The sequence below is a fragment of the Ambystoma mexicanum genome, chromosome 13, assembly GCF_040938575.1.
Source record: "Ambystoma mexicanum isolate Mex_15411 chromosome 13, UKY_AmexF1_1, whole genome shotgun sequence".
NCBI lineage: Eukaryota > Metazoa > Chordata > Amphibia > Caudata > Ambystomatidae > Ambystoma > Ambystoma mexicanum.
The window spans coordinates 607849366-607876668 of NC_090938.1; the positions used below are offsets into that span (position 1 = coordinate 607849366).

Consider the following 27303-nt stretch of genomic DNA (forward strand, 5'->3'; position numbering starts at 1 on the left):
GAAGCCAACCAATTATAGAGGACCACGTAGTCGGGGTCCTATAGTTTGGGTAGCCAATGGGATGTCCTACATTTAGTGACGTTCATAATGGCCATTTTGAAGAGAGGGCTTAGTTGCCCCACCTGATGTTAAATATCCAATTATTTCTCTCTGTTACTCTATACAGATATAACACCTATGCTTAGTTATTCACTTAGACCCGATCCCACTTCCCGATAGGTTTTAGAAGTTTGCCACGCAGGATGACATTGGTAATGACGCAGGTCAGCACATCAGCATGACCAATTTAGGGTTTAAAACCCAGCTTTTTAATGAAATGATTGAGAGTTGAGTATCGAGCGATTGCTGATGCTCATTGTACTCTCTGTTTTAGTTACTTGCATTAAAACAGATTAACTTTTTGTCATGCTATTTGTGTTGTCTGAATTATTGATGTTTGATTCAAATCTGCATCCCCATCCATCTCCAGGGTATTGCTAATCATTTTAAAGGGCTCAAAGTCTCCAGTTCACCCCAACAAATAGCCAAGAAAGTGGCAGACACTATAAATCCTGAAGACTTTGAGGGCACTCTTTTCCGCCAAAGAGGCAGACACAACAAAGTGGTGGGGTCGTGGAGGAGGGGTGGGTGGTAAAGAACCTAGGTCCCCGTATCTACAGAAAGCAGGGACATTTTTGTGATACCCTAACTCCCATTCTGGGGGATCCCAGTCAGAACTCAATCTCGGTTAGCTAGTTTGTTAAAGAAATAAGGACTAGAAGTAAAATTGCCCTTCAGTTAAGTTGTTTGTTGATCCGGCGGCCATGATATACTACTGCGTGTACGACTGCATGCAGCATTGCTAAACATCAGCTACGGAAGTGGGGCCCCACTGTCAGATTTTGGTCATTTGCACTGCACAGTGCAAATGTACAGGACAAAAGACGGCGTACAATCATGTATACCTCCTTTGCCCTTCACATTTGCACTCTGTAAAGGTTTATTCAGAAGCCACCTTCACCACAGGAGGTTCCTTCCCTTCCCACTTAAGTGGTAATGCAACAAACGGTTCAACAGAATATTTTTTTAGCCCCATCTCAGACACATATCCCTCTCCCTTGAGCTAACAGTGAGCCAAGAACCAGTCCAGTGTACGGGAAATATAGTGGTATTTATTTAAATTTAAAGTAATAGAAATTAGCACGAAAATGTCAAAAACCACTTTATCCATGGCACAACACAATCAACTTTTCTCAGCATAAATAAATCACAAAAATGAGTTAAAAAGAACAAAATCACAATTCTTCCCTTTCTGCAAATTTCAATTAACAAAATAATTACACTGATCAGTCCTGAAGGCAGTTATCATGTGATGTTGTGCGATTTTGATTTTCCTGTAGGCTTAAAAGACTAGCAGTAGGATTTCAAGATTGGTTCAAATACATATGTTAATTATGATTTCTCCCACACTTTTGGTTTAAAATAAACACAGGGTGATTAAGAGGTTTGTTTTTCAGACCCCCCTGGCTTTGGTCTACGTTGGGAAGTTAGAGAGAAAAATTGGAATGATTTGGGGAATTTTGGATTTCAGTCTCCCCTTAGTGAAAGGCCTGCGTTGGGGAAGCTGGATAAAACGGTTGGAATGATTTAAGAACAAAGACACCCCTCTTCCTTAAAGACGTCAGCATCAGCTGGACAAGAAAGGATTACCCAATAAATTGATAGGGTTTAGTTATCAGTACACACTGGGAAGTGAGCTTTGTTAATTTTGAATTTTTACAAAATTCACCCGGAGTGTTCTGCCAAATGGGGAATTGATAAAATTAATATTTTTGGTTAAATAGGCTAAGGATCTACACAGTTTTCCCTCTCCCCCACCCCACCAACTTTAAAAGGAAAGAATTCAAGGCAAGCAGACTCACCCACCTTTTGGTTTTCCAGAGCTCAGTCTACTTACATAGTAAGACCCTGTTTAAGGTTCAGGAAAGCCAGCTGCATCTCAGGACCCTCTGGAAAGATAGGGCAGGGGTCTGTCACTCCACACTCAAAGATGGCTCTCCACCATAGGACCCAGTCAGCTTTGAGGCCTTCCTAGAAATAGACAGCTCCACCCAGATGCACTCTCGGCAATCTCCTCTGGTGTCTCCTTACAGCTGTCAGATTGTAAGTTTCAGCAGCCTTCCTGATGGTCTGTCTCTTCTCTCTGTCCTCCTGTCTTTTTCCTTTTTTATGTCTGTTCTTCTCTGTGTGTCCCCTGTCCTAGTGCCATCCCCCTTATATAGCAGTGATGACATCACCAATTGTACAATCTTGGGAAATTGCCCTGCAATACTCCCTGCCACTAGGATTGGACAGTTACCCTTGTCTCTCCTCCGAAACCCAGCCTCCAAGTAAGGATTGGTTTAGGGGTCAGGAGCAACATATGGCAATTCCCATTTGTCATCATCCTTTGTTCTCCTTTCAGCTTTTTGGCAAAAACGAGTTAATTACAACTTCATAATTTTCCTAGCAACTGCTAGACGAAACATATTTTTGGTTTCAGCTAATCATGGGGAATTAGATAAGCCGACCACCAAATCTGTATCATGTAGCATGGCCATGTGGGATCTTTCTGCCATTTCCATAAAAAGCACAACAGATATGAACATGCAAGTTATTAAGCGTATCCCTAATTTCATTTTCCACCTTCTCACCACCTCTCACATTTGGAGCATGTTCGGATCAGCCAGAAACCTAGTCTAACTGGCCATTATAGTTCCCAGAGTCACAGGTAGATGCATTTTATATCCACAAAATCGCCTGGAAATTACATAATAAATTGTAGAAAAATTAAATAAATCTGCTTTATGATGGCTGAGAAAAAAAGCCTAAATGATAATAGTCCTTTTAAATTAATTGTGAATCTTCATGTGTGACAAATGGCCCCGATTCCTGCCTTCCGGCCATCTGTTTTCACTGCATCAGCCTGTGGCCACAGTTTTTTTTTTTAATCAATCTCCTTTGTGTTGAGAGCTTGCTCTTTGAAGTGGGTACCCTCATTTTCACACATATTAGTCATGCTCCAGCCAAGGGTGACTGTTTCTTGAAGTCAATGCTTTCAGAGCCAGCAGGTCTGGAGAACACTGAATTTCGACACCTTTAGCAGGAAATGTTACTGCGGTTGTTCATTAGATGGGAGATGTCACATCCAGGCTGAGAGTGGGTGTTTTCCTTGTGAAGTTGTAAAACCATTTTTATTTTCACACACATGTGCAGGCCGTTTTTGTTTTCAATGTTTAAAAATCCCGTTTTTCGTGTGACAGGGATCTTTGATTCCTCCTTCTTTTTTTGTAGATTAAAATGCTGCTTATCCATTGGTAATGACAATTAGGACCATTTCCACATGGCTCTTTAATTTTAGTTGAAAAACAAAAGCAAAGGACAGGCCTTTTTTGTTTCAGTGTTTAAAATGCTGCCATTCATGTGAAAGGGACTTCTGTTTGGGGCCTTTAAATGCACCCCACAACTCTGCAGTGCAAAGTGAGTAAACGTTGGCTGGCATGTTCGCATGCCAGGCAGTGTTTACTTTTCATTGTGAGTGATGATTGCATGTCAAGCAGCTCTCACAATTACAATTAAAACCGGCCTGACATGATCGGATGCTAATCAATGTTCCCAATTGAATTAAAACACTCCCCAACATGCAAGCATTTCAGGGAGAGTTTAATTGTAATTGTACATGCTGTCTGCCAGGACCTGCAACTTGAAGCCACAACTTCTCTGTGCTTTTGCTCCAGGATAGAAGCCTTTATGGAGAAGTAATTCTGGTCAGGCGAACCAAAAGGTGAATGGGCAGGAATAAGTATCAGAGCCAAAAGCTGCAAATAGGCCTCATGTATGGCAACTCCAGCCAGGTCTGGCTCTTTAATCAGTGGCCCCTTGCGTGCAGAGACTTGCTATCAGGGGTGACAGCGAAACTACAAGTCCCAGGATGCAGTGTGCTTTTGCCTGTGGAGGCAGGACTGCCTGAAGGTATCACACGCATGGCCTGGGGTCCCCTGACAGAAGCTGTGCTGTACCCAAGCAATACATTGAGTTCATCTATTGCTAACCGTGTAAATAATTTCAATCCCAGTACCTCAGATCTGAGCGCACATGCACACCTCTGCACACGTATTCACTGGGTGCCAGGCTTTCCTTTACTCTGCTGGCATCGTGCAGAAATGGCAGCGTGTGGACACTCCAGGGCAAGCTGTGTCTCTCCCATGGTCTACACCTGTCTGAGTCCACACGAAAGACCTGCTTCTCCCAACTCCACACCACTCCCCTCCCCCAACTGCCAGCACTGCACCCCAATCCCCCGCATTCTTTAGTACTGAGCCGAGCGCACATTGCTCGCCAGGAACTGGGGAACTGCTGTCTAGGAAAGAAGGGGCGGGGATGGAGCTCCTTCAAGACAGCCCCCATCTCTCTGCGCAGATTGTCACGTGGCCTCATTGGCTGTACCGTGGAAGTCTGTGCGGCTAATAATACCGCTCACAGACACCAGCCAGTGCCTGTAATATCTTCTGTGTGAGAGATACCCCATGCAACGCAAGTAAGCGGCACCCAAGGCAGCTATAGGGTCGCCCTGTGCAGCTGCAGTGACTGTCACCATGAGCATCTGCAGCGAGAGTCATGCTGCGCAGCTCCAGTGAGGGCCACCCAGTGTTCTGCAGAAACAGCGAGAGACACCCGAACGACTGCAGTGAGAGTCATCCTGCGCAGCTGCAGTGAGGGCCACCTAGTGTTCTGCAGAAACAGCGAGAGTCTCCCTGGACGACTGCAGTGAGAGTCACCTCGAACAGCTGCAGTGAGGGCCACCCAGTGTTCTGCAGAAACAGCGAGAGTCACCCTGAACGACTGCAGTGAGAGTCATCCTGCGCAGCTGCAGTGAGGGCCAGCCAGTGTCCTGCAGAAACAGCTAGAGTCACCCTGAACGACTGCAGTGAGAGTCATTCTGCCCAGCTGCACTGAGGGCCACCCAGTGTTCTGCAGAAACAGCGAGAGTCACCCTGAACGACTGCAGTGAGAGTCACCTCGTACAGCTGCAGCAAGAGTCATCCTGCCCAGCTGCAGTGAGGGCCACCCAGTGTTCTGCAGAAACAGCGAGAGTCACCCTGAACGACTGCAGTGAGTCCTCCTGCGCAGCTGCAGTGAGGGCCACCCAGTGTTATGCAGAAACAGCGAGAGTCACCCTGAACGACTGCAGTGAGAGTCATCCTGCGCAGCTGCAGTGAGGGCCACCCAGTGTTCTGCAGAAACAGCAAGAGTCACCCTGAACGACTGCAGTGAGAGTCATCCTGCGCAGCTGCAGTGAGGGCCATCCAGTGTTCTGCAGAAACAGCGAGAGTCACCCTGAACGACTGCAGTGAGAGTCACCTCGAACAGCTGCAGCGAGAGTCATGCTGCCCAGCTGCAGTGAGGGCCACCCAGTGTTCTGCAGAAACAGCGAGAGTCACCCTGAACGACTGCAGTGAGAGTCACCTTGAACAGCTGCAGCAAGAGTCATCCTGCGCAGCTGCAGTGAGGGACACCCAGTGTTCTGCAGAAACAGCGAGAGTCACCCTGAACGACTGCAGTGAGAGTCACCTCGAACACCTGCAGCAAGAGTCATCCTGCGCAGCTGCAGTGAAGGCCACCCAGTGTTCTGCAGATACAGCGAGAGTCACCCTGAACAACTGCAGTGAGGGTCACCCTGAGCAGCTGCAGTGAGAGTCACCTCGAACAGCTGCACCGAAGGTCATCCTGCACAGCTGCAGTGAGGGCCACCCAGTGTACTGCAGAAACAGCGAGAGTCAGCCTGAATGACTGCAGTGACGGTCACACTGAGCAGCTGCAGTGAGCGTCTCCTCGAACAGCTGCAGTGAAAGTCCTCCTGCACAGCTGCAGTGAGGGCCACCCAGTGCACTGCAGAAATAGCGAGAGTCAGCCTAAATGACTGCAGTGAGAGTCACCTTGAACCGCTGCAGCAAGAGCCATCCTGCGCAGCTGCAGTGAGGGCCACCCAGTGTCCCTCAGAAGCAGCGACAGCCACCCTGAACAACTGCAGCGAGAGTCATACTGTGCAGCTGCAGTGAGGGCCACCCAGTGTACTGCAGAAACAGCGAGAGTACCCCTGAACAACTGCAGCAGTGAGGGTCATCCTGAGCAGCTGCAGTGAGAGTCACCTCCAACAGCTGCAGCGAGAGTCCTCCTGCACAGCTGCAGTGAGGGCCACCCAGTGTACTGCAGAAACAGCGAGGGTCACCCTCAACAACTGCAGTGAGGGTCTCCCTGAGCAGCTGCAGTGAGAGTCACCTCGAACAGCTGCAGCGAGAGTCCTCCTGCGTAGCTGCAGTGAGGGCTACCCAGTGCACTGCAGAAACAGCAAGAGTCACCCTGAACGACTGCAGTGAGAGTCACCTCGAACAGCTGCAGCGAGAGTCATCCTGCACAGCTGCAGTGCAGGCCACCCAGTACACTACAGAAGCAGTGAGAGTCACACTGAACAACTGCAGTGAGGGTCACCCTGAGCAGCTGCAGTGAGAGTCACCTCGAACAGCTGCAGCGAAAGTCATCCTGCACAGCTGCAGTGAGGGCCACCCAGTGCACTGCAGAAACAGCGAGAGTCAGCCTGAATGACTGCAGTGAGGGTCACCCTGAGCAGCTGCAGTGAGAGTCTCCTCGAACAGTTGCAGTGAAAGTCATCCTGCACAGCTGCAGTGAGGGCCACCCAGTGCACTGCAGAAATAGCGAGAGTCAGCCTAAATGACTGCAGTGAGAGTCACCTTGAAACGCTGCAGCAAGAGCCATCCTGCGCAGCTGCAGTGAGGGCCACCCAGTGTCCCTCAGAAGCAGCGACAGCCACCCTGAACAACTGCAGCGAGAGTCATACTGTGCAGCTGCAGTGAGGGCCACCCAGTGTACTGCAGAAACAGCGAGAGAACCCCTGAACAACTGCAGCAGTGAGGGTAATCCTGAGCAGCTGCAGCGAGAGTCACCTCCAACAGCTGCAGCGAGAGTGCTCCTGCACAGCTGCAGTGAGGGCCACCCAGTGTACTGCAGAAACAGCGAGGGTCACCCTGAACAACTGCAGTGAGGGTCTCCCTGAGCAGCTGCAGTGAGAGTCACTTCCAACAGCTGCAGCGAGAGTCCTCCTGCGTAGCTGCAGTGAGGGCCACCCAGTGCACTGCAGAAACAGCAAGCGTCATCCTGAACGACTGCAGTGAGAGTCACCTTGAACAGCTGCAGCGAGTCATCCTGTGCAGCTGCAGTGCGGGCCACCCAGTACACTGCAGAAGCAGTGAGAGTCACCCTGAACAACTGCAGTGAGGGCCACCCTGAGCAGCTGCAGTGAGAGTCACCTCAAACAGCTGCAGCAAGAGTCATCCTGCGCAGCTGCAGTGAGGGACACCCAGTGTTCTGCAGAAACAGTGAGAGTCACCCTGAACGACTGCAGTGAGAGTCACCTCAAACAGCTGCAGCAAGAGTCATCCTGCACAGCTGCAGTGAGGGCCACCCAGTGTTCTGCAGAAACAGTTAGAGTCACCCTGAACGACTGCAGTGAGAGTCACCTCGAACAGCTGCAGCAAGAGTCATTCTGCGCAGCTGCAGTGAAGGCCACCCAGTGTTCTGCAGAAACAGCGAGAGTCACCCTGAACGACTGTAGTGAGAGTCACCCCGAACAGCTGCAGCGAGTCATCCTGTGCAGCTGCACTGAGGGCCACCCAGTGCACTGCAGAAACAGCGAGAGCCACCCTGAACAACTGCAGTGAGGGTCACCCTGAGCAGCTGCAGTGAGAGTCACCTCGAACAGCTGCAACGAAAGTCATCCTGCACAGCTGCAGTGAGGGCCACCCAGTGTACTGCAGAAACAGCGAGAGTCAGCCTGAATGACTGCAGTGAGGGTCACCCTGAGCAGCTGCAGTGAGAGTCTCCTTGAACAGCTGCAGCGAAAGTCATCCTGCACAGCTGCAGTGAGGGCCACCCAGTGCACTGCAGAAATAGCAAGAGTCAGCCTAAATGACTGCAGTGAGAGTCACCTTGAACCGCTGCAGCAAGAGCCATCCTGCGCAGCTGCAGTGAGGGCCACCCAGTGTCCCTCAGAAGCAGCGACAGCCACCCTGAACAACTGCAGCGAGAGTCATACTGTGCAGCTGCAGTGAGGGCCACCCAGTGTACTGCAGAAACAGCGAGAGAACCCCTGAACAACTGCAGCAGTGAGGGTCATCCTGAGCAGCTGCAGTGAGAGTCCCCTCCAACAGCTGCAGCGAGAGTCCTCCTGCACAGCTGCAGTGAGGGCCACGAAGTGTACTGCAGAAACAGCAAGGGTCACCCTGAACAACTGCAGTGAGGGTCTCCCTGAGCAGCTGCAGTGAGAGTCACCTCGAACAGCTGCAGCGAGAGTTCTCCTGCGTAGCTGCAGTGAGAGCCACCCAGTGCACTGCAGAAACAGCAAGCGTCACCCTGAACGACTGCAGTGAGAGTCACCTTGAACAGCTGCAGCGAGAGTCATCCTGCGCAGCTGCAGTGCGGGCCACCCAGTACACTGCAGAAGCAATGAGAGTCATCCTGAACAACTGCAGTGAGGGTCACCCTGAGCAGCTGCAGTGAGAGTCACCCCGAACAGCTGCAGCAAAAGTCATCCTGCACAGCTGCAGTGAGGGCCACCCAGTGTACTGCAGAAACAGCGAGAGTCAGCCTGAATGACTGCAGTGAGGGTTACCCTGAGCAGCTGCAGTGAGAGTCTCCTCGAACAGCTGCAACAAAGTCATCCTGCACAGCTGCAGTGAGGGCCACCCAGTGCACTGCAGAAATAGCGAGAGTCAGCCTAAATGACTGCAGTGAGAGTCACCTTGAACCACTGCAGCAAGAGCCATCCTGCACAGCTGCAGTGAGGGCCACCCAGTGTCCCTCAGAAGCAGCGACAGCCACCCTGAACAACTGCAGCGAGAGTCATACTGTGCAGCTGCAGTGAGGGCCACCCAGTGTACTGCAGAAACAGCGAGAGTACCCCTGAACAACTGCAGCAGTGAGGGTCATCCTGAGCAGCTGAAGTGAGAGTCACCTCCAACAGCTGCAGCGAGAATCTTCCTCCACAGCTGCAGTGAGGGCCACCCAGTGTACTGCAGAAACAGCGAGGGTCACCCTGAAGAACTGCAGTGAGGGTCTTCCTGAGCAGCTGCAGTGAGAGTCCTCCTGCGTAGCTGCAGTGAGGGCCACCCAGTGTACTGCAGAAACAGCAAGGGTCACCCTGAACAACTGCAGTGAGAGTCACCTCGAACAGCTGCAGCGAGAGTCATCCTGTGCAGCTGCAGTGCGGGCCACCCAGTACACAGCAGAAGCAGTGAGAGTCACCCTGAACAACTGCAGTGAGGGTCACCCTGAGCAGCTGCAGTGAGAGTCACCTCGAACAGCTGCAGCGAAAGTCATCCTGCGCAGCTGCAGTGAGGGCCACCCAGTGCACTGCAGAAACAGCGAGAGTCAGCCTGAATGACTGGAGTGAGAGTCACCTGAACTGCTGCAGCAAGAGCCATCCTGCGCAGCTGCAGTGAGGGCCACCCAGTGTACTGCAGAAACAGCGAGAGTCACCCTGAACAACTGCAGCAAGAGTCATCCTGTGCAGCTGGAGTGAGGGCCACCCAGTGTACTGCAGAAACAGCGAGAGTCCCCCTGAACAACTGCAGCGGTGAGGGTCACCCTGAGCAGCTGCAGTGAGAGTCACCTCGAACAGCTGCAGGGAGAGTCATCCTGCACAGCTGCAGTGAGGGCCACCGAGTGTACTGCAGAAACAGCGAGGGTCACCCTGAACATCTGCAGTGAGGGTCACCCTGAGCAGCTTCAGTGAGAGTCACCTCAAAGAGCTGCAGTGAGAGTCCTCCTGCGCAGCTGCAGTGAGAGCCCCCCAGTGGACTGCAGAAACAGCAAGAGTCATCCTGAACAACTACAGTGAGGGTCACGCTGAGCAGCTGCAGTGAAAGTCACCTCGAAGAGCTGCAGTGAGAGTACTCCTGCGCAGCTGCAGTGAGAGCCCCCCAGTGGACTGCAGAAACAGCAAGAGTCATCCTGAACAACTACAGTGAGGGTCACGCTGAGCAGCTGCAGTGAAAGTCACCTCAAAAAGCTGCAGCGAGAGTCATCCTGTGCAGCTGCAGTGAAGGCCACCCAGTGTTCTGCAGAAACAGCAAGAGTCACCCTGAACGACTGCAGCGAGAGTCACCTCAAACAGCTGCAGCGAGAGTCATGCCATGCAGCTGCAGTGAGGACCAACCAGTGTTCTGCAGAAACAGCGAGAGTCACCCTGAACGACTGAAGTGAGAGGCCACTCAAATAGTTGCAGCAAGAGTCAACTTGAACAGGTGACGTAAGGGTCACCAAGTGTACTGCAGAAACAGTGAGCATTACCCTGAACACTTGCAGTGAGGGTCACCCTGAGCAGTTGCAGAGAGAGTCACCTCGAACAGCTGCAGCGAGAGTCATCCTGCACAGCTGCAGTGAGGGCCACCTAGTGCACTGCAGAAACAGCGAGTCACCCTGAATGACTGCAGTGAGAGTCACCTCAAACAGCTGCATCAAGACTCATGCTGCACAGCTGCAGTGAGGGCCACTCAGTGTTCTGCAGAAACAGCGAGAGTCACCCTGAATGACTGAAGTGAGAGTCACCTCTAGCAGTTGCAGTGAGAGTCATCCTTTGCAGCTGCAGTGAGAGTCACCTCGAACAGCTGCAATGAGAGTCATCCTGTGCAGCTGCAGTGAGGGCCACCCAGTGTTCTGCAGAAACAGTGAGAGTCACCCTGAACGACTGAAGTGAGAGTCACCTCGAACAGTTGCAGCGAGAGTCATCCAGCGCATCTGAAGTGAGGGTCACCAAGTGTACTGCAGAAACAGCGAGCGTCACCCTGGACCACTGCATTGAGGGTCACCCTGAGCAGCTGCAGACATCCATGGTGGGCTAGAGTCGCCTTGAACAATTGCACTGACAGTCACCCTCTGCATCTGCAGGTAGAGTCACCTATGGCAGCTTAAGCAAGAGTCAACCTTAAAAAGTGCTTTGAGAGGCAATCTGCACTTCTGCAGTGAAAGTCACTCTGAGCAGTGAGATTAACCCTGATAAAATGCTGTAAGAGTCCCCCTAAATAGCTGTAGTGGAAGTCTCCATGACCAGCCGCAGCAAGAGTCACCCTGCCTAATCAGATGCAGTGAGAGTCGCCCTGTGCAGCTGCAATCGAAGTCACCCTGAACAAATGCAGTAAGAGTCACCTTGAACAGCTGCAGTGAGAGTCATTCTGATCAGTTGCAGTGAGTGTCACCCTGGGCAGAAGCAATGGGTCACCTCGAATAACTGCAATGCGAGTCACCCTGAACAGCTGCAGACAGCCACTGTGAGATTAGCGTCACCCAGAACAATTGCACTGACAGTCTCTCTGGACAGCTGCAACGAGAGCCACTCATCTAAAAACCCTGTGAGAGGCACTCTGAACAGCTTCAGTGAGAGTCACCCTGAAAAAGTGCTGTGAGAGTCGCCCGGGGCAGCTGTGGCGAGAGTCACTCCAGGTAACTGGAGTGAGAGTCACCCTGAAAACTTTAGTGAGAGTCACTCTGGGCAGCTGCAGTTAGCGTCATTCCGGGCAGCTGCAGTGAGAGTCAGTCTGAAAAAGTGCTGTGAGAGTCGCCCGGGGCAGCTGTGGCGAGAGTCACTCCAGGTAACTGGAGTGAGAGTCACCCTGAAAACTTTAGTGAGAGTCACTCTGGGCAGCTGCAGTTAGCGTCATTCCGGGCAGCTGCAGTGAGAGTCAGTCTGATCAGTTGCAGTGAGTGTCACCCTGGGCAGTTGCATTAATGTCACACTGGATAAATAAATGCAAAGAGCGACACCCTGAACAGCTGCAGACAGCCACGGTGAGACTAGAGTCATCCAGAAAAATTGCACTGACAGTCTCACTGGACAGCTGCAGCGAGAGCCACTATGAAAAAACCCAATGCGAGAGCCACTCTTAACAGCTTCAGTGAGAGTCACCATGGACAACTTCAGCGTGAGTCACCCTGAAAAAGTGCTGTGAGTGAGAGTCGCTCCGGGTACCTGCAGTGGTAGTCACCCTGAACCACTGTGGAGGTCCCTGTGGGCAGCTGCAGTGAGAGTCACTCCAGGTAGCTGCAGTGAGAGTCACTCCAGGCAGCTGTAGCCTGAGTCACCCTGAAAACTGTAGTGAGAGTCACTCTGGGCAGCTGCAGTGAGAGTCACTCAAGGCAGCAGCAGGGAGCATCACTCTGGGCAGCTTCAGTGACCGCTGACCACTATTGCTCCTTGTTAGGCACTGGTCTCTGTTAGCAGCAACCCTCTCTAGCGCAATAGCAGCCTTGATTGTGCATCAGCAGTCTCGCTGCGCTAGCATCTGTCTTTTTCTGGTGAGGCATCAGCCTCTGCTCTAGAGGAAGGAAAGAACCAGAAGACAGGCCTTCTATGCCTCTCCCCAAGACTCTGGAACCTCCTCTCGGTGAACATCAGACCAGGGTCGGATTGGTCCCTCTGCCTTTCGGCCCGTCGCCGGGCCGAATTCGTCCCTGGAAAATTTTTCCAATTATTATTATTTTTTTTTTCAAAAAGCCTTTCATCCTTCTTAGGTCGATAAATGAGTACCAACACGGGTTGGGTGATATTGTATGCATATTTGTTCTATAGAAAAGAGCTTAAGCGTAAGTGCTACACAATAACATATTATCATTTGGCCTTGGACGTCTGCTTGGATTCACAGTAATTTAGTGTACCTAGGAACAATGCTATTTGATGCCACTTCCTGTTTTGTCAAGGGGGGAAAGGTTGTGTTTCATCGCTTCCCAGGATGTCACTCTGGGGTGGGGGTCAAATGACATCACTTCTGGTGATGTCATCAGAGGTCAAGGGTCGTGAGGTGAGGGGTTGGCCACTTTTTTGAGGCGAGGGATGGGCCACTTTCTTTTGAGTTACCAGGCCTATTTCTTGTCCCAGTCTGACACTGCATCAGACTCGCCACATTTCTTCTACAGTTCAGGAAAGAGCTCAAGACCTTCCTCTTCAAATAATGGCTCCTCCCTAACACCCAGGTCCACACACCCTCCACCCTACCTGAGACTCAGTGATCTGCTCCCCACTGTCTCCCCCCTGGTTGTTTGTAGGTCCTTTGCTGCCAATTGCCCACCTCCCCTGTTAGCTCCCTGCTCCTTTTTCCTCTGCGTCCCTCCCTGTGCTCTTCCCTTATGAATGTAAAGTGCTCTGTTGCTTCCCGGCGCTAGGTAAGCACTCAATACATACCATAATAACAATTTAAAATAATAATAGCAGCAGTCTCTGTTACAGCAGTACCATAGTCTCTGAGAGAGTACCAATCCATGGTACAGCACCAGGTACAGCATCAGCAGTAGTTATAGCAGTATGGTGCAGCAGCAGTGTGTGGTTTAGCAGCAGTGTAGTGCAGCAGCAGTTCCTAGTACAAAAGCAGTAATTGAAGCAGCAGTCTCCGGTATAGGAGTACAAGGGTCTGGCCCAGTCGCAGTTTCTGGTACAGCATCAGCCTGGTGCTGTCACAGTCTAAGGTACAGAAACAGTTTAATGCAGCAGCCACTGGTATAACATTATTCTTTTTTGCAGCAGAAATCGTTGGTGCAGTATCCGTCTCTGTTACAGCAGCAGTCTTTGCAACAACAGCAGTTTGGTGCAGCAGCACCCTATGAAGATCAACAGCCTCTGTGCATGAGCGGTCCCTAAAACAGCAACCGTCTCTTGTACAGAAGACATCTGCTGGAGCAGCATTCAGCTCTAGTGTAGCCGCAGTCTCTTGTGTAGCAGTAGACTGGTGCAGCAGTAGTCCTTAGTGTAGCAGACCTCTCTGGTGCAGCAGCAGTGTGATGCAGAAGCAGTCTCTGGTGTGGCAGCAGTCATTGTATGTGCTATATCAGCTGTCTGAAGCAACAGTAGTCTCTGCTGCAGCAGCAACAGCCCTGGTGTAGCACAGGTTTCTGATATAGCAGCAGTATTCTGCAGCAGCCTTTTCTGATAGTGCAAAAGTCTGATGTAAAAGCAGTCTCTTTTGTAGTAGCAGTCTGATGTAAGAGCAGTCTCTGGGATAGAAGCATATTGATGCAGCAGCCGTCTCTGTTATAGCAGCAGTCTCTGATATCAAAGGAGCAGTGTGCTGCAGCAGCAGTCACTTGTGTGGCAGCAGTTCGATGCAGCAGTTATCTGGTATAGAAGGAGGCACTTGCATAGCAGCAGTGTGGCACAGTAGCTGTCTCTGCCGTAGAAGCACCAGTCTTTGGATGGTGGCAGTCTAAAGCAGAAGCAGTCTTTTTTTATAGCAGCAGTCTCTTGTATAGCAGCTTTGTGGTGCATAACCCATCGCTGTTACAGGAGCAGCAATCTCTGGTGTAATAGCAGCAGTGTGATGCAGCACCTACCTCTGTTATAGCAGCAGCAATAGCCTCTGGTATAGGAGCAGTGTGCTGCAACAGCTGTCTCTGGTATAGCAGCAGCATCTTATATATAAGTAGAATGGCATAGTAGCTGTCTCTGTTAAGGAAGCATGAGTGTTTGGGATAGCAGCAGTCAGATGCAGCAGCGGTCTTTTTTATAGCAGCAGTCTTTTGTATAGCAGCTTTGTGGTGCAGCAGCCATCAGCCTCTGGTATGATAGAAGCAGTGTGATGCAGCAGCTGTTTGTGTTATGGCAGCAGTAGTCTCTGTTATAGAGATATCTGATGCAGCAGCAGTCTTTGCTCTAGCAGCCGCCTCTAGTATAGCAGCAATGTGATGCAGCAGCAGTCTCTGTTATAGCAGCAGCTGTCTCTGTTATAGCAGCAGTCTGATGCAACAGCCGTGTGATGCAGCAACAGTCTCTGTTATAGCGGTAGCCTCTGGCATAGCAGCCGTGTGATGCAGCCGTGCTCTCTGTTATAGCAGCGGCAGTCTCTCTTATAGCAGCAGTCTGGTGCAGCAGCTGTCTCTGCTATAGCAGCAGTCTCTGGTATAGTAGCAGCAGTATGAGGCACCAGCCATCTTTGTTATAGTAGCATCAGTCTCTGTTATAGAGCCGTCTGGTGCAGCAGCAGTCTCTGTTACAGCAGTACTCTCTGTATCCTAAGAGCAGTGTGGTGCAGCAGCCGTCTCTACTATAGCAGCAACAGTCTCTGTTAAAGCAGCAGTCTCCGGTGCAGATGCAGTCTCTGTTATAGCAGCAGCAGTCTCTGTTATCGCAGCAGTCTATGTTACAGCAGTACTCTCTGTATCCTAAGAGCAGTCTGATGCAGCAGCAGTGTGGTGCAGCAGCCGTCTCTACTATAGCAGCAATAGTCTCTCTTAAAGCAGCAGTCTCCAGTGCAGATGCAGTCTCTGTTATAGCAGCAGCAGGCTATGTTATAGCAGCAGTCTCTGTTACAGCAGTACTCTCTGTATCCTAAGAGCAGTCTGATGCAGCAGCAGTGTGGTGCAGCAGCCGTCTCTACTATAGCAGCAACAGTCTCTGTTAAAGCAGCAGTCTCCGGTGCAGATGCAGTCTCTGTTATAGCGGCAGCAGTCTCTGTTACAGCAGTACTCTCTGGTGTCATAAGAGCAGTCTGATGCAGCAGCAGTGTTTGCTATAACAGCAGTGTGGTGCAGCAGCCGTCTCTATTGTAGCAGCAGCAGTCTCTGTTATAGCAGCAGTCTCCGGCGCAGCAGCTGTGTGAGAATCACCCCGAGCAGCAGCAGCAGCACGTGTGGTGAGGAGTGGGGGGAGAGGAGGGGAGGGGAGGAGGAGAAAGCCCTATGTGCAGACAGAGCAGGGCAGAGAGCGGCTGAGCGAGCCGGCAGAGGAGGGGACCAGGACCCGGCAGCGGGAGGAGTGGAGCCTGCGGAAGCCGCCCCCGGAGACAGTTCCTGCTGCAGGCGAGAGGCCGGTGGCGAGCGAGGGCAGCCCGGGATCTGCTGCGGCGCTGGGCCACTTCCACCGCGGCCTCTGGGTAGTGACGGGGTCCCCGTGTCTCTCTGCTAGCTGTGTCGGCGCCCCTTTTGTGCCCACCTGGGCACTTTCGCAACTCCCCTGATCACTGAATCTGCTCTCGTGGCTGGCGCTCACCCTTCCCAGGTGACCCGCACCCACCGCAGGATCCCTTTCCCAGAACCAAGTTAATTCAACCCCTGGCCACTGCCCCCTGTTCAGCGTCACCATCCCATGTGCCTACTACACACTACCACCTACTGGTCTGGTCAGAGGTACCTTGCACCCCCTTTCATTGCCTAACCCCCCTACCCCACTACCCTCCCAACCGCCCAACCCCTCTACCCTGTGGACTCTGAACGCCGTCGCCCCTGGCTGATCGAACCCCAAGCCCCCCCTCTCTCCCCCCCCAACATCAACTCTGGAGCCGTACCTCCTCCCCCCAACTCTCCATCACCATCTGGCAGGGAACCTCTCTACCCCTCTGTGCCCTCCCCTGGCCAGTGGTCCTTAGCATCTATTTGGGCTGTACCCCTGGGTTCGCTGGCGGTCATTTCTACGGTGGCTTCTCCCGCCCCCGCCCGCTCCCTGGAAACCGGACAATGACCGCCCCGTCCTGGCGGGGACCCGGGATCTGAGCATGGCCAATGGACGCTGCCTGGGCTCTGCGGCGGCCGTGGCGGACGGGCTACTCTCCCCTTCACCGACAGGACTGCTGGCCACCCCTGAGCCCCCGGACTCCCCGGGGGCCTTCTTGTCCCCGGCCAGGGCCCGCCGGGATGCGGTACGCAACGGCCGGTGCTCCGAGGACAGCCCCAGGTCTGGCAGGAGCAGTCGGGACAGCTCTGCTGAGAGGAACCCCAACCGGACCACCAGCAGCATTATGAAGGTAAGAGACTAAGCAGCCACTAGGCAGACCCAGTGTATCCCATCTCTAAGCAGCATGAAGTGGGGGGGGGGGGTGCTGAGTAATAAGGGTACACACAGATTGCAACCCCTCATAGAGGCTGGGTGAGAGCTCTGCGAACAGGGGTGGGATATGTTCGTAATCTGAAGGTCACAGGTCACAGCTCCCCAAAAGAATATTGTTTTACGGAGGTACGAATTAGAAATATACTTTTTGAAATGTCTAAAAGTTAGCGCCAACACATGTGGCTCGCCCATCAAGAAGGGTAGTTTGGAGGTATAAGAGCAGCAAGATCACGTGGCCTAGCCCCACTTAAAAATAGACTTTAGTTGTGTATTTTCGAGCTACACATCATTGCCAGGCGATTCTGCAAAGGGCGCGTGACAGTAGCGACACTTGGGTCACTCGAGTCTTCATACCGCATCCAGACAATCTGTGCAAAGGCAACTCCGTCCAATCAGAGTGCGTGCAGTCTCTTGCCAACCACATTCGGCCTCAAGGCTGCCAGTCAATGGCAGCCTGATCGGCCTATTAGGCCCGGCCTTTGTTCTGAAACATAGGTCGTGACCCTGAAGCCGCACAGTTGTCAGCGGAATATTTTTGCATCTCTATCAACCTGAACAGGCAGTTGCAGCTTGTGGATATTAGACAGGAACAAATTGAATGGCGTTTGTCTTGGAAGCAAGACAACAAAGCAACACAGGTTCGAATCCCGGCATCGGCTTAGAAACAGGCCTCCGGTATTAAGCGCGTTATAAAAGAACACTTATAGTAACCAATCATGGTTCAGCTGTATCGTATCCCTTTGTAAATGTAAATAGACGTGTAACATGACGGTCTACTCTTAACCACGGCGCACATCCACGTGTAGAAGTGGTATATCAGAGTTGAGTCCTTGCTCGGAGTGTACACAGCAGGCCCGCCCCGTGGAAATGAAAGCAAGGCATTCTTGCAATGCCTGTTCATTATTCTGAACTCTGCATGTCACCGGCTCAGGGCACAGCGGGATCGAGAGGGGGTTAATGTGCCCGCAGCAGAGACAGGTGTGAGCCTGTAGTGTTCAGGTTTCACTTTTGCACACCTTGCAGAGTTATGTGTGTACCCTGCAAGCCAGAGGCTGCAGTCACATGGAGGTAGCTCGGGGGTTTAATGTGCCTGCAGCAGGACTGGTGTGAAGCCGGCAGTGTGCAGGTTTCACTTTCACGCACCTTGCAGAGTTCTGTATGGACCCTGCAAGCTAGAGGCTGCAGTCACATGGAGGTAGCTCGGGGGGTTATTGTGCCTGCATCAGAGACAGGTGTGAGCCTGTAGTGTTCAGGTTTCACTTTTGCACACCTTGCAGAGTTATGAGTGTACCCTGCAAGCCAGAGACTGCAGTCACATGGAGGTAGCTCGGGGGGTTAATGTGCCTGCAGCAGTGACTGGTGTGAAGCCCGCAGTGTGCAGTTTTCACTGTCATGCACCTTGCAGAGTTATGTGTATACCCTGCAAGCCAGAGGCTGCAGTCACATGGAGGTAGCTCGGGGGGTTAATGTGCCTGCAGCAGTGACTGGTGTGAAGCCCGCAGTGTGCAGTTTTCACTGTCATGCACCTTGCAGAGTTATGTGTGTACCCTGCAAGCCAGAGGCTGCATTCACATGGAGGTAGCTCGGGGGGTTATTGTGCCTGCAGCAGAGACTGTGTGACGCCTGTAGTGTGCAGGTTTCACTCACACACCTTGCAGAGTTCTGTATGGACCCTGCAAGCCAGAGCGCTGCAGTCACCGGGGGGGGGGGGGGTAGCTCGGGGTGTTATTGTGCTTGCAGCAGGACTGATGTGAAGCCGGTAGTGTGCAGGTTTCACCATCATGCACCTTGTAGAGTTCTGTGTGTACCCTGCAGGTCAGATGCTCCAAACTGCTTTGCTGCAGAGCTCTGTGCCCCACCTGCAAGCCAAAGGTTCCAGTCACAGGGAGGTAGCTCAGCTGTTAATGTGCCTGATGCAGAACTTAGTGCGCTGGCTGCGAGTAAGACTCCCCCTTTCACTTTCCTGAAGCCTGCAAACAAGAGTACAGTAGAGTTAGATAAGATCACAAAACTAAGTGGCACCATTGTGGTGTGTGCTACATACATTGTTAATATTGCAGGAAGTTACACATCCTTTCCCCTGGGCTGAAGTATTTAATCTGCTGCATACATAGTAATATGACTGTGAGTAGGAGGTGGCCGGGGGGGGGGGGGCATAACTCATTCTAGTGAGATGCCACACGTGCACTGAATTGTGTCTGCTGCGAAGAGGTGTAATGTCACAGCGATGCTCAAATATTGTCTCCGGAATGTCTCTCTCTCTTTCACGTCACCATTGGTGTGATTTGTGAACCAAAGATGCTGCACTGTACCTTTCGAAGCACCCCCCCCCCCCCGCCCTCTCCGAGCAGTGACCAATGTGGGGGGCTCACAGTCTGCACTGGTGAGCTATCAGTGCACGCCCTGCAGTGTGTGTGATCCACTTATCGGGAGCATCCCCGAATTGGCGCGCAGGGTCCGCGCTCATCACTTCAGGCAATATGCGTGCAGTCTACTGCCCTCGACTACATTCGGACAACGTGCATGAAGTCAAGCGTGTGCTTTCCCGCAATACTTTCTTATTGCGTACCTAGGTGTGTCCAGGAAGTGTCCTGGGGTGACATGTGCTACCCATGTAATCTGATTGGCCACCCCATTTTGCTGAACTATGATCCTTACCTGGCGGGGCTTCTGTATGATAACGCCACCCCAGTCTAAAGAGCCCGGACACGCCACTTATGTCTCTAAACTGTGCCAGTGCCACCGGACAAAAATGGCAGCTCTTGGGGGGAAGCCTGTTTGGACATCGTCTCCAGGCATTGTTACTTTCTGATAACAACATGACGTGGCAGCTACCCCTCCGTCCCCCTTCGCGTGGATTTAGAATCGGCAGCACATCCTGCGCTAGACTTCTCCAGAAACCCCCACCCCGACAAGGGTGTAGCAGGGCAGGCCCTTATAAAGGCACTGCGCGTGATGGTTGCTTTATATCACGGCCTAGAAACGAACGTCTTGACGAGCTTAAATGCCAGGGAGACCGCCCTGTGTGCGGGTACAACGTTGTTACATCGACAGTGTTTTTTTCCGATGGTTTATTTACCGATTTTTTTCTCTCGAAAAAAATCATCAAAATATATGGGGTTGTGGGTAAAGGTATATAAGGGGTAGTGGGGAGGGAATATTGTTAAATTGATAGGGTAGAACATAACGGCAGTTTTTTAAGTGAGTTTTTGACAGAAACTTTTTTTCTCGAAACAATTCATCGAAAATGTTTCGGTAAAAAAATATTGGAAAAAAGACGGTCGTTGTACCCTATGTGCAGTGTGCCAGCTGTTGAAATCTCTGTGCAAACCCTAGCTGGACCAGCTCAAGCTTTCACCCCCAGGGGGCGCTAGCTCCGTGTGCACTAGTTAGTGGTGTAACACTAACACCTCTTTCACGCGATACTATGAGGCACGAGTGCCACACTGAAAGCACAACATTGTCGCCAGTTTGTTGTTTTCCTCTTGGTCCGGGGCGTTTAGTGTCAGTGCTGGTGGGTATTACAATAGGAAAGTTCATGACAAGGAGGTTGCGAGGCCCCCAATACCAGAGCCCGTTCACTGCACCCGCGACTCACCTCACAGGCTGCCTCAGTGCAATGAAGCCACAGGCACAAGCTTGCAGCCCCAGTGTGGGGCACCCCTTTACTTGAACCTGCTTGTCACCACACGAAGGCCAGCGGCATCCATCGATCCAGACGTACGCCTTCGGCCTGTCGGATTCCTGAGCTACGCGGCAGGTGCCCCGTGCTGCGAAGCCATACCAGCGACAACTGTGCGCTATGCAAAACACACACGGCACTGGCAAGCCAATGCTTCTGTAAAGCTTAAGAGAAGAGGTGGAGTTGGGTTTCCTCGTGCAGGGCACTGCATCGCTAAAAAAAAGCTAAAATCAGTGTCTAATCGCCCTTGAATAGCGCATCTACTGTTGTGACGAATCAACTTCCGGGGCACCAGTGGTCCTGGGATGAATATCGATTTCTAAACCATCCATCAGCCCCACACCTCCAGTACACCAGAAGGGATCAGGACAGATTGGAAACACAAGCAAATTATAACCCCCCTTGTCCAATTTTGGTAACGTGCCCTCCTTTCTTGACTGCCACTGTATAAATTCTTTCACTTCAGTGCCGCCGGCGTAGCGCTTTGAAGGGGCCCTCTGTGGCGCAGAGACCTCTACCGCAGTTGCCAAGGGGCCCGTGCCACGCGTGAAACCTTGAGCCAATCCTGCATTATCATTTTGAATTCGGAGACTAGTAGGTTATTTTTTTTCAGCCTACAAGTCCCAGCATGCCCAATGAAAACATGGTGTCACGCATGGCATGGCACCACTCGGCAGCTATGCTCTACTTATGCCTTTTTGCACATAGAGGTAGGTCCCAGGGTGAGCTTTGCACTCTGCTGTGGTGAAAAAGTGAAATGTGTGCCACCCCTACATCGAGAGCCAGTGACCAAAGGCAGGGTGGTCACCACTTTTCAAGCCCTAAGCTTTTCTTTAACAAACTACTGCCTTCTGGTCTTGGTTAACTTCAATGGACTACATTAGATGCAAGCACCGGATACCAGTGATTTGTAAAGGGAACGCCTGGGGTGGAGTGGTGGCGTCCTATTGACAGTGAGCCATCTGGACCCCCTCGCCGCAAAGAATGGCCTGCCAAGACCCACCTAAAACACAGCAGCTGCCGTGCCAGAGGGGGCCTCGTGTGCACAATGCGCTGCCTCACTGGACCAGGCACCACAGCCCAATTACTTAGCTCTCTGAGGCACGAGCGGCAGGGAGGTGAGGGGGAGGGGCGCGCGCAGCCCACGGGGCTTCGCCCTGCATGTGTCCTCGAGCAATCGCTCTTTGTTAAATTCCCACTGGACGCCTGTGCTTCTTGCCCTTGGTTCCAAAATACGTTCTTAATGGATGAGCCTTTATGTGAAGGCCGTCAGGAGCAGCGGCACGAGCTGGCAGTGTTTCCCTTTGAAGCAACCACGACCTCCGAGAAGAAAGAAAAAACTTGACTTTAGAGACTTCTGGGACACCGAGGTGGCAGCACTGCTTTTCCAGGGCTGGGCCTTTCTTTTACCAATCATTGATATCAGGGGCTTAAGTACAAAGTGTTCAATGGAAGTCGCTCAGGACTACAAGTCCCAGAGTGCATTCGTTTGCTAAAGCAAAGCCTAGGACACATATTGGTGTTCTTCTGGGCCTCCCTGTAAGCTCTCTGTACAGCTTCTAATTCTTAGGGCCTGAGTGGGCAAGGCCCGCCCAAAATCTGTAAATGCCCACTCAGCAGCGCTCCCTGTGTGGGCATTTACAGTTGTTAATGTCACTGTGGTGTGCCCAACTACATTAGTTGGAGGCCCCACTTGTTAGCCAATCCTGGCTACGCCTCTGCTTTTTTTTTAATGGTTTACATCAATGCAGGGTATTTACACCTGCTTGTAGTCAGGGATTAGGTCGTGGGTACACGCGGGTGGATGGAGTCCCCCCACTTTTTACAGAGGGCACCTTGATATGTTAATTTCTGGTGACACCAGATTCAATTGGTATGCTAATGAGTCCTCCCACTTTCTTTTGTAGGACTTAACCCCTGCTTGTAGCTCATCACTTCACCAACGTAGAATTGAAAAGCTTGAGCAAGCGGACAGTAGAGTTTGCTCTTGAAGTGGTGAGAACCGCAAGCAAGCAAGTGTAAAGCTGGAGACCAGGTCTGATAACCCGTGTGCAGTGTAGGGACTGAATGGGCCCACAGCACGGATCATGGGCCCATTCTATGTTTCAGGAGCCTCTGCCCGCCAGAAAAGCCTCCTAGAAAGAATGACAAATCCGCAGCGTCAGCATTTTTCTGAATGCATCTAGTGCTGTATAGAAAGTAATGTTCTGTCTGCTATTTCGCTTTTTTTTTCATTGTGCAATCATTCTGCAGTAGTGCATAGTAGATGTAAATTGAGGGTGGCTCCACAGCTGCATGTTAACAGTCCTGACCTTTCTCTCGAAACTATCAACACTGAATCCATTTTGTGTTTTTGAATGACTACAACTCCCAGAATGCAGTAGGCGGTTAGATGGAATGCTAGGCACGGTGGGCCTGATCCACTGAGCACTTTCCTATGGGATTACCCCATTATAAAACGATTCTGTGAATCAGGCCCATGTGTATAGAGATCCTGTGTTTTAATGCGCAGACTCCAGGCCTATATTGGCTCGATCTCAGTCGGACACAATTTTTGAGATGCAAACCCAGAGCTACTAGTGCCAGCCTAGTGTGGGCAAGTGAGGGCCTGCCGGATGATGACAGACATGGTGGTGTTACCTCTGACGGGCAACACATACACTTCTGTGGCTACACCTCACATATTGGGAATCTGGCCTGCCTGGGAAGCATTGCCTATAGCAGTGATCTTCAAACTTATTAGGCCTATGGCCCCCCATAGCAAAATATGGGCAGGCCGTGCCCCCCCCCCCACGCAAAATGGACAGTAAGTCCAAATGGCTATGAACTATCACGTGCCGTCACTGCACCCTACTCCCAGTATACTCCCTGGGCTCCCCCACCTGCTCCCAGCATAGTCTCTGGAATCCTTCATCCCACTCCTACCCAGTCCCTGAGCTCTCCCTACCCAGCCACAGACCCTGGGCTCTCCCCACCCTGCTCCCACCACTTTCCCATGGCTCCCGCCCATCCTGCTCCCACCACAGTCCCTGGGTTCCCCTACCCTGCTCCCACCACAGTCCCTGGGCTCTCCCCACCCTGCTCCCACCACTTTCCCATGGCTCCCGCCCATCCTGCTCCCACCACAGTCCCTGGGTTCCCCTACCCTGCTCCCAGAAGAGTCACAGGGCCAGTGGCGGCTGGTGACATTTTTAAGTGGAGGAGCATAAGTATTTCCCACAGATATGCCATAGTGACCGAGCTTAGCAAGGAGGTTTCGGGGGTCCCGCCCCCCGCAAATTTTGTTTTAAATAATGGGTTAAAATGTAGCATTTTAGAGCATACTTTAAAACTAATTTTGTAAAAAGCCAAACAGTTTGCAATTGGTGCTTATGGGTCAGGGGACAGGCATGATACAATCCCTGTCCCCTGGGCCCCACAATGCCTAACACAATCAACATGATTATGTGTGTATGCAAGGCACTGGGGGGACCATGGGGAAAGCATGGTATTTTTGACTGGATATCTATGATAGATGTCCAGTAAAAAAATACCATCCCTGTTCCCTGGGCTCCACCGCGCCTCAGAAGGAGAGCTGATTTTGGCAGTTGGGTAGAGATATTGTGCAACAAAGCCATTTTTAAAATGCCTTTGTTGTACAACCGCCCCGCCCCCTTCTCCACCCCCCAATCGCCAAAATTAGCTCAACGGACCAAAACAAACACATTCACACAGCAATCAATCTATCATTCACACAAGCAGCCATCACCGTACACTCACTCATAACACAAGCATACACGCATCCATACACGTATTTAAATGAAAAATAAATGAACATAAACGTACCATCTGTCCCGGTGCAGAAGTTTCCTCCTCAGCTCTCCAGCTCCTGCATCATGTACAGGAATCGGGAAGCATGAGCTTCCTGGTTCCTGCACATGCATGCAGGGGCCTGCCCATGGGAGGCCCAGGAGCTCCCCCTCGCAAATATAGACATGCAATTTCCCAGCCGGCATTTCCAATGAGCTATGCAAGGCTGCCGATGCAAAACACACCCAGCCTTGCATGGCTCAGTGGGCATATGCGGCTGGGTAACTGAACTGTCAAAGGGAAACAATGTTTTCCTTTGACAGTTCAGCCAGCACAGGAGCACTCCCTCAGCTGGAAAAAGCAGCTGAGGGAGTGCTCAGTGTTTCACTGGGCTGGCTCCCCTGCTCCTCCATAATGGGTGAGGGGGCCACTGGGTCAACGCCCCCTTGCCCATTATGGATGAGCCGCCAGGCTCGGACTGGCTTGTAGGGCAATAGGGAAGTGCCTGAACCAAAAATGCAAAATGCTACCGTTGGCCAGTTTTTTGGGTCAAAATGGGCCACCTTGTTGGCCACTGTGGGCCAGTTTGGTGAGTTACTTCACTATGCAGCTAGTAGTTTTGACCATTGTTGCTGAATAAATAGTCTTTAAATATAACAATTTGCTTACACTTGAAAAATAAACACCCCCTTGGGACTATTCATACAGTCTGTCCCTGAAGGAATTAATTGCCATTTGCAACTGTGGGCACTTTTTCATTGGTGCCTGAGACAGTTTTATGCTCCATTGTGACCCCCTGCCCATTTCCGCCATAAAAAAAATTGAATATATATATATATATATATATATATATATATATATTCAATGAAAAAACTATGTTAAAGGGACGTTATGGTTAAGTTGCGCTACTAAAATCCTATCAAATTCAGTGAAAAAACGTTGTTAAAGGGACTTTATGGTTACAAGTAAAACCAAAAAACCCCTGAAATTCACCAGTTATGGTAAGCTAAGCAACCATAACTCGCACCACCACCGTGCACTGCTAAGAATAACACCCATGACATCAAAGATGACATCACAAATATGATTGATGACATCACTGATGACATCACATGTGCATTTCATTTTCATAGGAGGTCCCAACAAGGGGTTGTGAATGTAATGTTGGCAAAAAAGTGCCAGGGGTCATCTGGAGATGTGTGATGAACTAGATACTTGATTATGCAATGTATTGCTCCAAAGAACCTTCCATTGCAGTGTTGTTTCTAGAACAGGAACCTACTCATACAGAAACATAGGCACTGGCTGCAGGATACAGCACAGAGATGTAACATTTCTAATTTCCCATGTTGGATAGTAAAATGGTGAATGCTTCTGTATCACACTTTTGCATACTGTGAAACATATACTAAGTAGGTAATAACGCATCACTTACTACATGCTTGTACATTAAGAGACCACCATGTATACAAATATGGGGCTTATACAGGGAGAGTAAAGTAAGTAAACAAGAGTCAGTATCATGAGCCACTGCGTATAACCAACATGATTATCTTCATGCATAGAAGTGATTGCTGCGTTTCAGGCCTGCTTCTTCCCCTATGCATGTGCATCATAAGACGCGATTGAATTCTAAGGAAAGTACTGCAAGAACATGTGAGAATAGCAACGTCTACAAATGTAATACCTTTTGAATTTTAAGTTTTTGACTGTCAGTGAATAAACTCACCTGGCCTGGATATGTCAGTGAACAAAAAAAGAAGGGGCTAGACATGTAATGTCATCAATCATATTTGTGATGTCATCTTTGATGTCATGGGTGTTGTTCTTAGCAGTGCACGGTGGTGGCGTGAGTTATGGTTGCTTAGTTTACCATAACTGGTGAATTTCAGGGGTTTTTCGGTTTGACTTGTAACCATAATGTCCCTTTAACAAAGTTTTTCAATGAATTTGATAGTTTTTAGTAGCGCAACTTTACCATAACGTCCCTTTGACAAGGTTTTTTCATTGAATTTCATAGGTTTTTATTAGTGCAACTTAACCATACCGTCCCCTTAACAAAGTATTTTCATTCAATTTCATAGGTTTTTATTAGTGCAACTTAACCATAACGTCTACGAACATCTGACTTCATTGCGGACCTTCCGGACAGTGCCACATGACCATATGCTGGCACGCGGCATGATGACCTGTCTGAGAACCCGTCCGCACTTCACGCTAAGATCCGTGCTCTGTGGACAGTTCGGAACTGCATTTTCTACTGATCTAAGAACTTTCAAATTCAAAATTTCCCTTGCACAGCTCCAACACCTATTCCTACGCATCCATTAACTATCTAGTACACAGTACATACTTTTAGCAAAACTGCTATTTATCTTAAAATGGAATCAGCTAATGCCATCCCTCCGCCCCAAGAGCCACCACCACTCCTGTAATCAAGGAGCATGAGAAACAGTGCCCCCTAACTTAGAAATAACACACGCGCAACATTTTCCCCTGTCCACCTGCCCCTCCATATTAGTGTTTGATGCTTCTTCCCTCATTTACCTCCCTACCTTTCGTTCTAAGCTCTCCTGCCAAAAATAAAATGCATCCAAAAACAATAAAGGAAATGTTCCTTTAGGAACAACCTTTCACAGTTAAAAAATAGAACTAAAAAAAAAAAACGTACAGACTCCATCTACTTTATATTTCTCAGTAAAGTACATAGACTCAGTAAGATTTTCCAACATTTCCATTTGCATTTTGTGTTATGCTAATGGCAATATTGTGGCGTTTATCCCCAGGTCCAGGGATGGAATGGTGGGTACCGACCTGGCAGCCGAAGTTATCAGCCCAAGCGAAGCAAGGGTGAATAACGAGGTCTCCGGACCATTATCCCCCCATTGTAGCCCCTGTAATGAGGGATGAAGGCCATTAGCACCCTAGGTTTCCA

At 50.7% G+C, this 27303-nt stretch overlaps 1 protein-coding gene across 1 annotated transcript in view; it reads left to right on the plus strand.

Moving 5' to 3' along the window:
* Window positions 1–15720: 15720 nt before the first annotated feature.
* LOC138521543 (inactive phospholipase C-like protein 2) overlaps window positions 15721–27303 on the plus strand; it is a 639517-nt gene continuing 627934 nt past the window's right edge. The window contains exon 1 of the mRNA XM_069634464.1: window positions 15721–16814. Coding sequence (XP_069490565.1) covers window positions 16566–16814 — 249 coding nt within the window. The 5' untranslated portion in view covers window positions 15721–16565. The remainder of the gene's footprint in view (window positions 16815–27303) is intronic.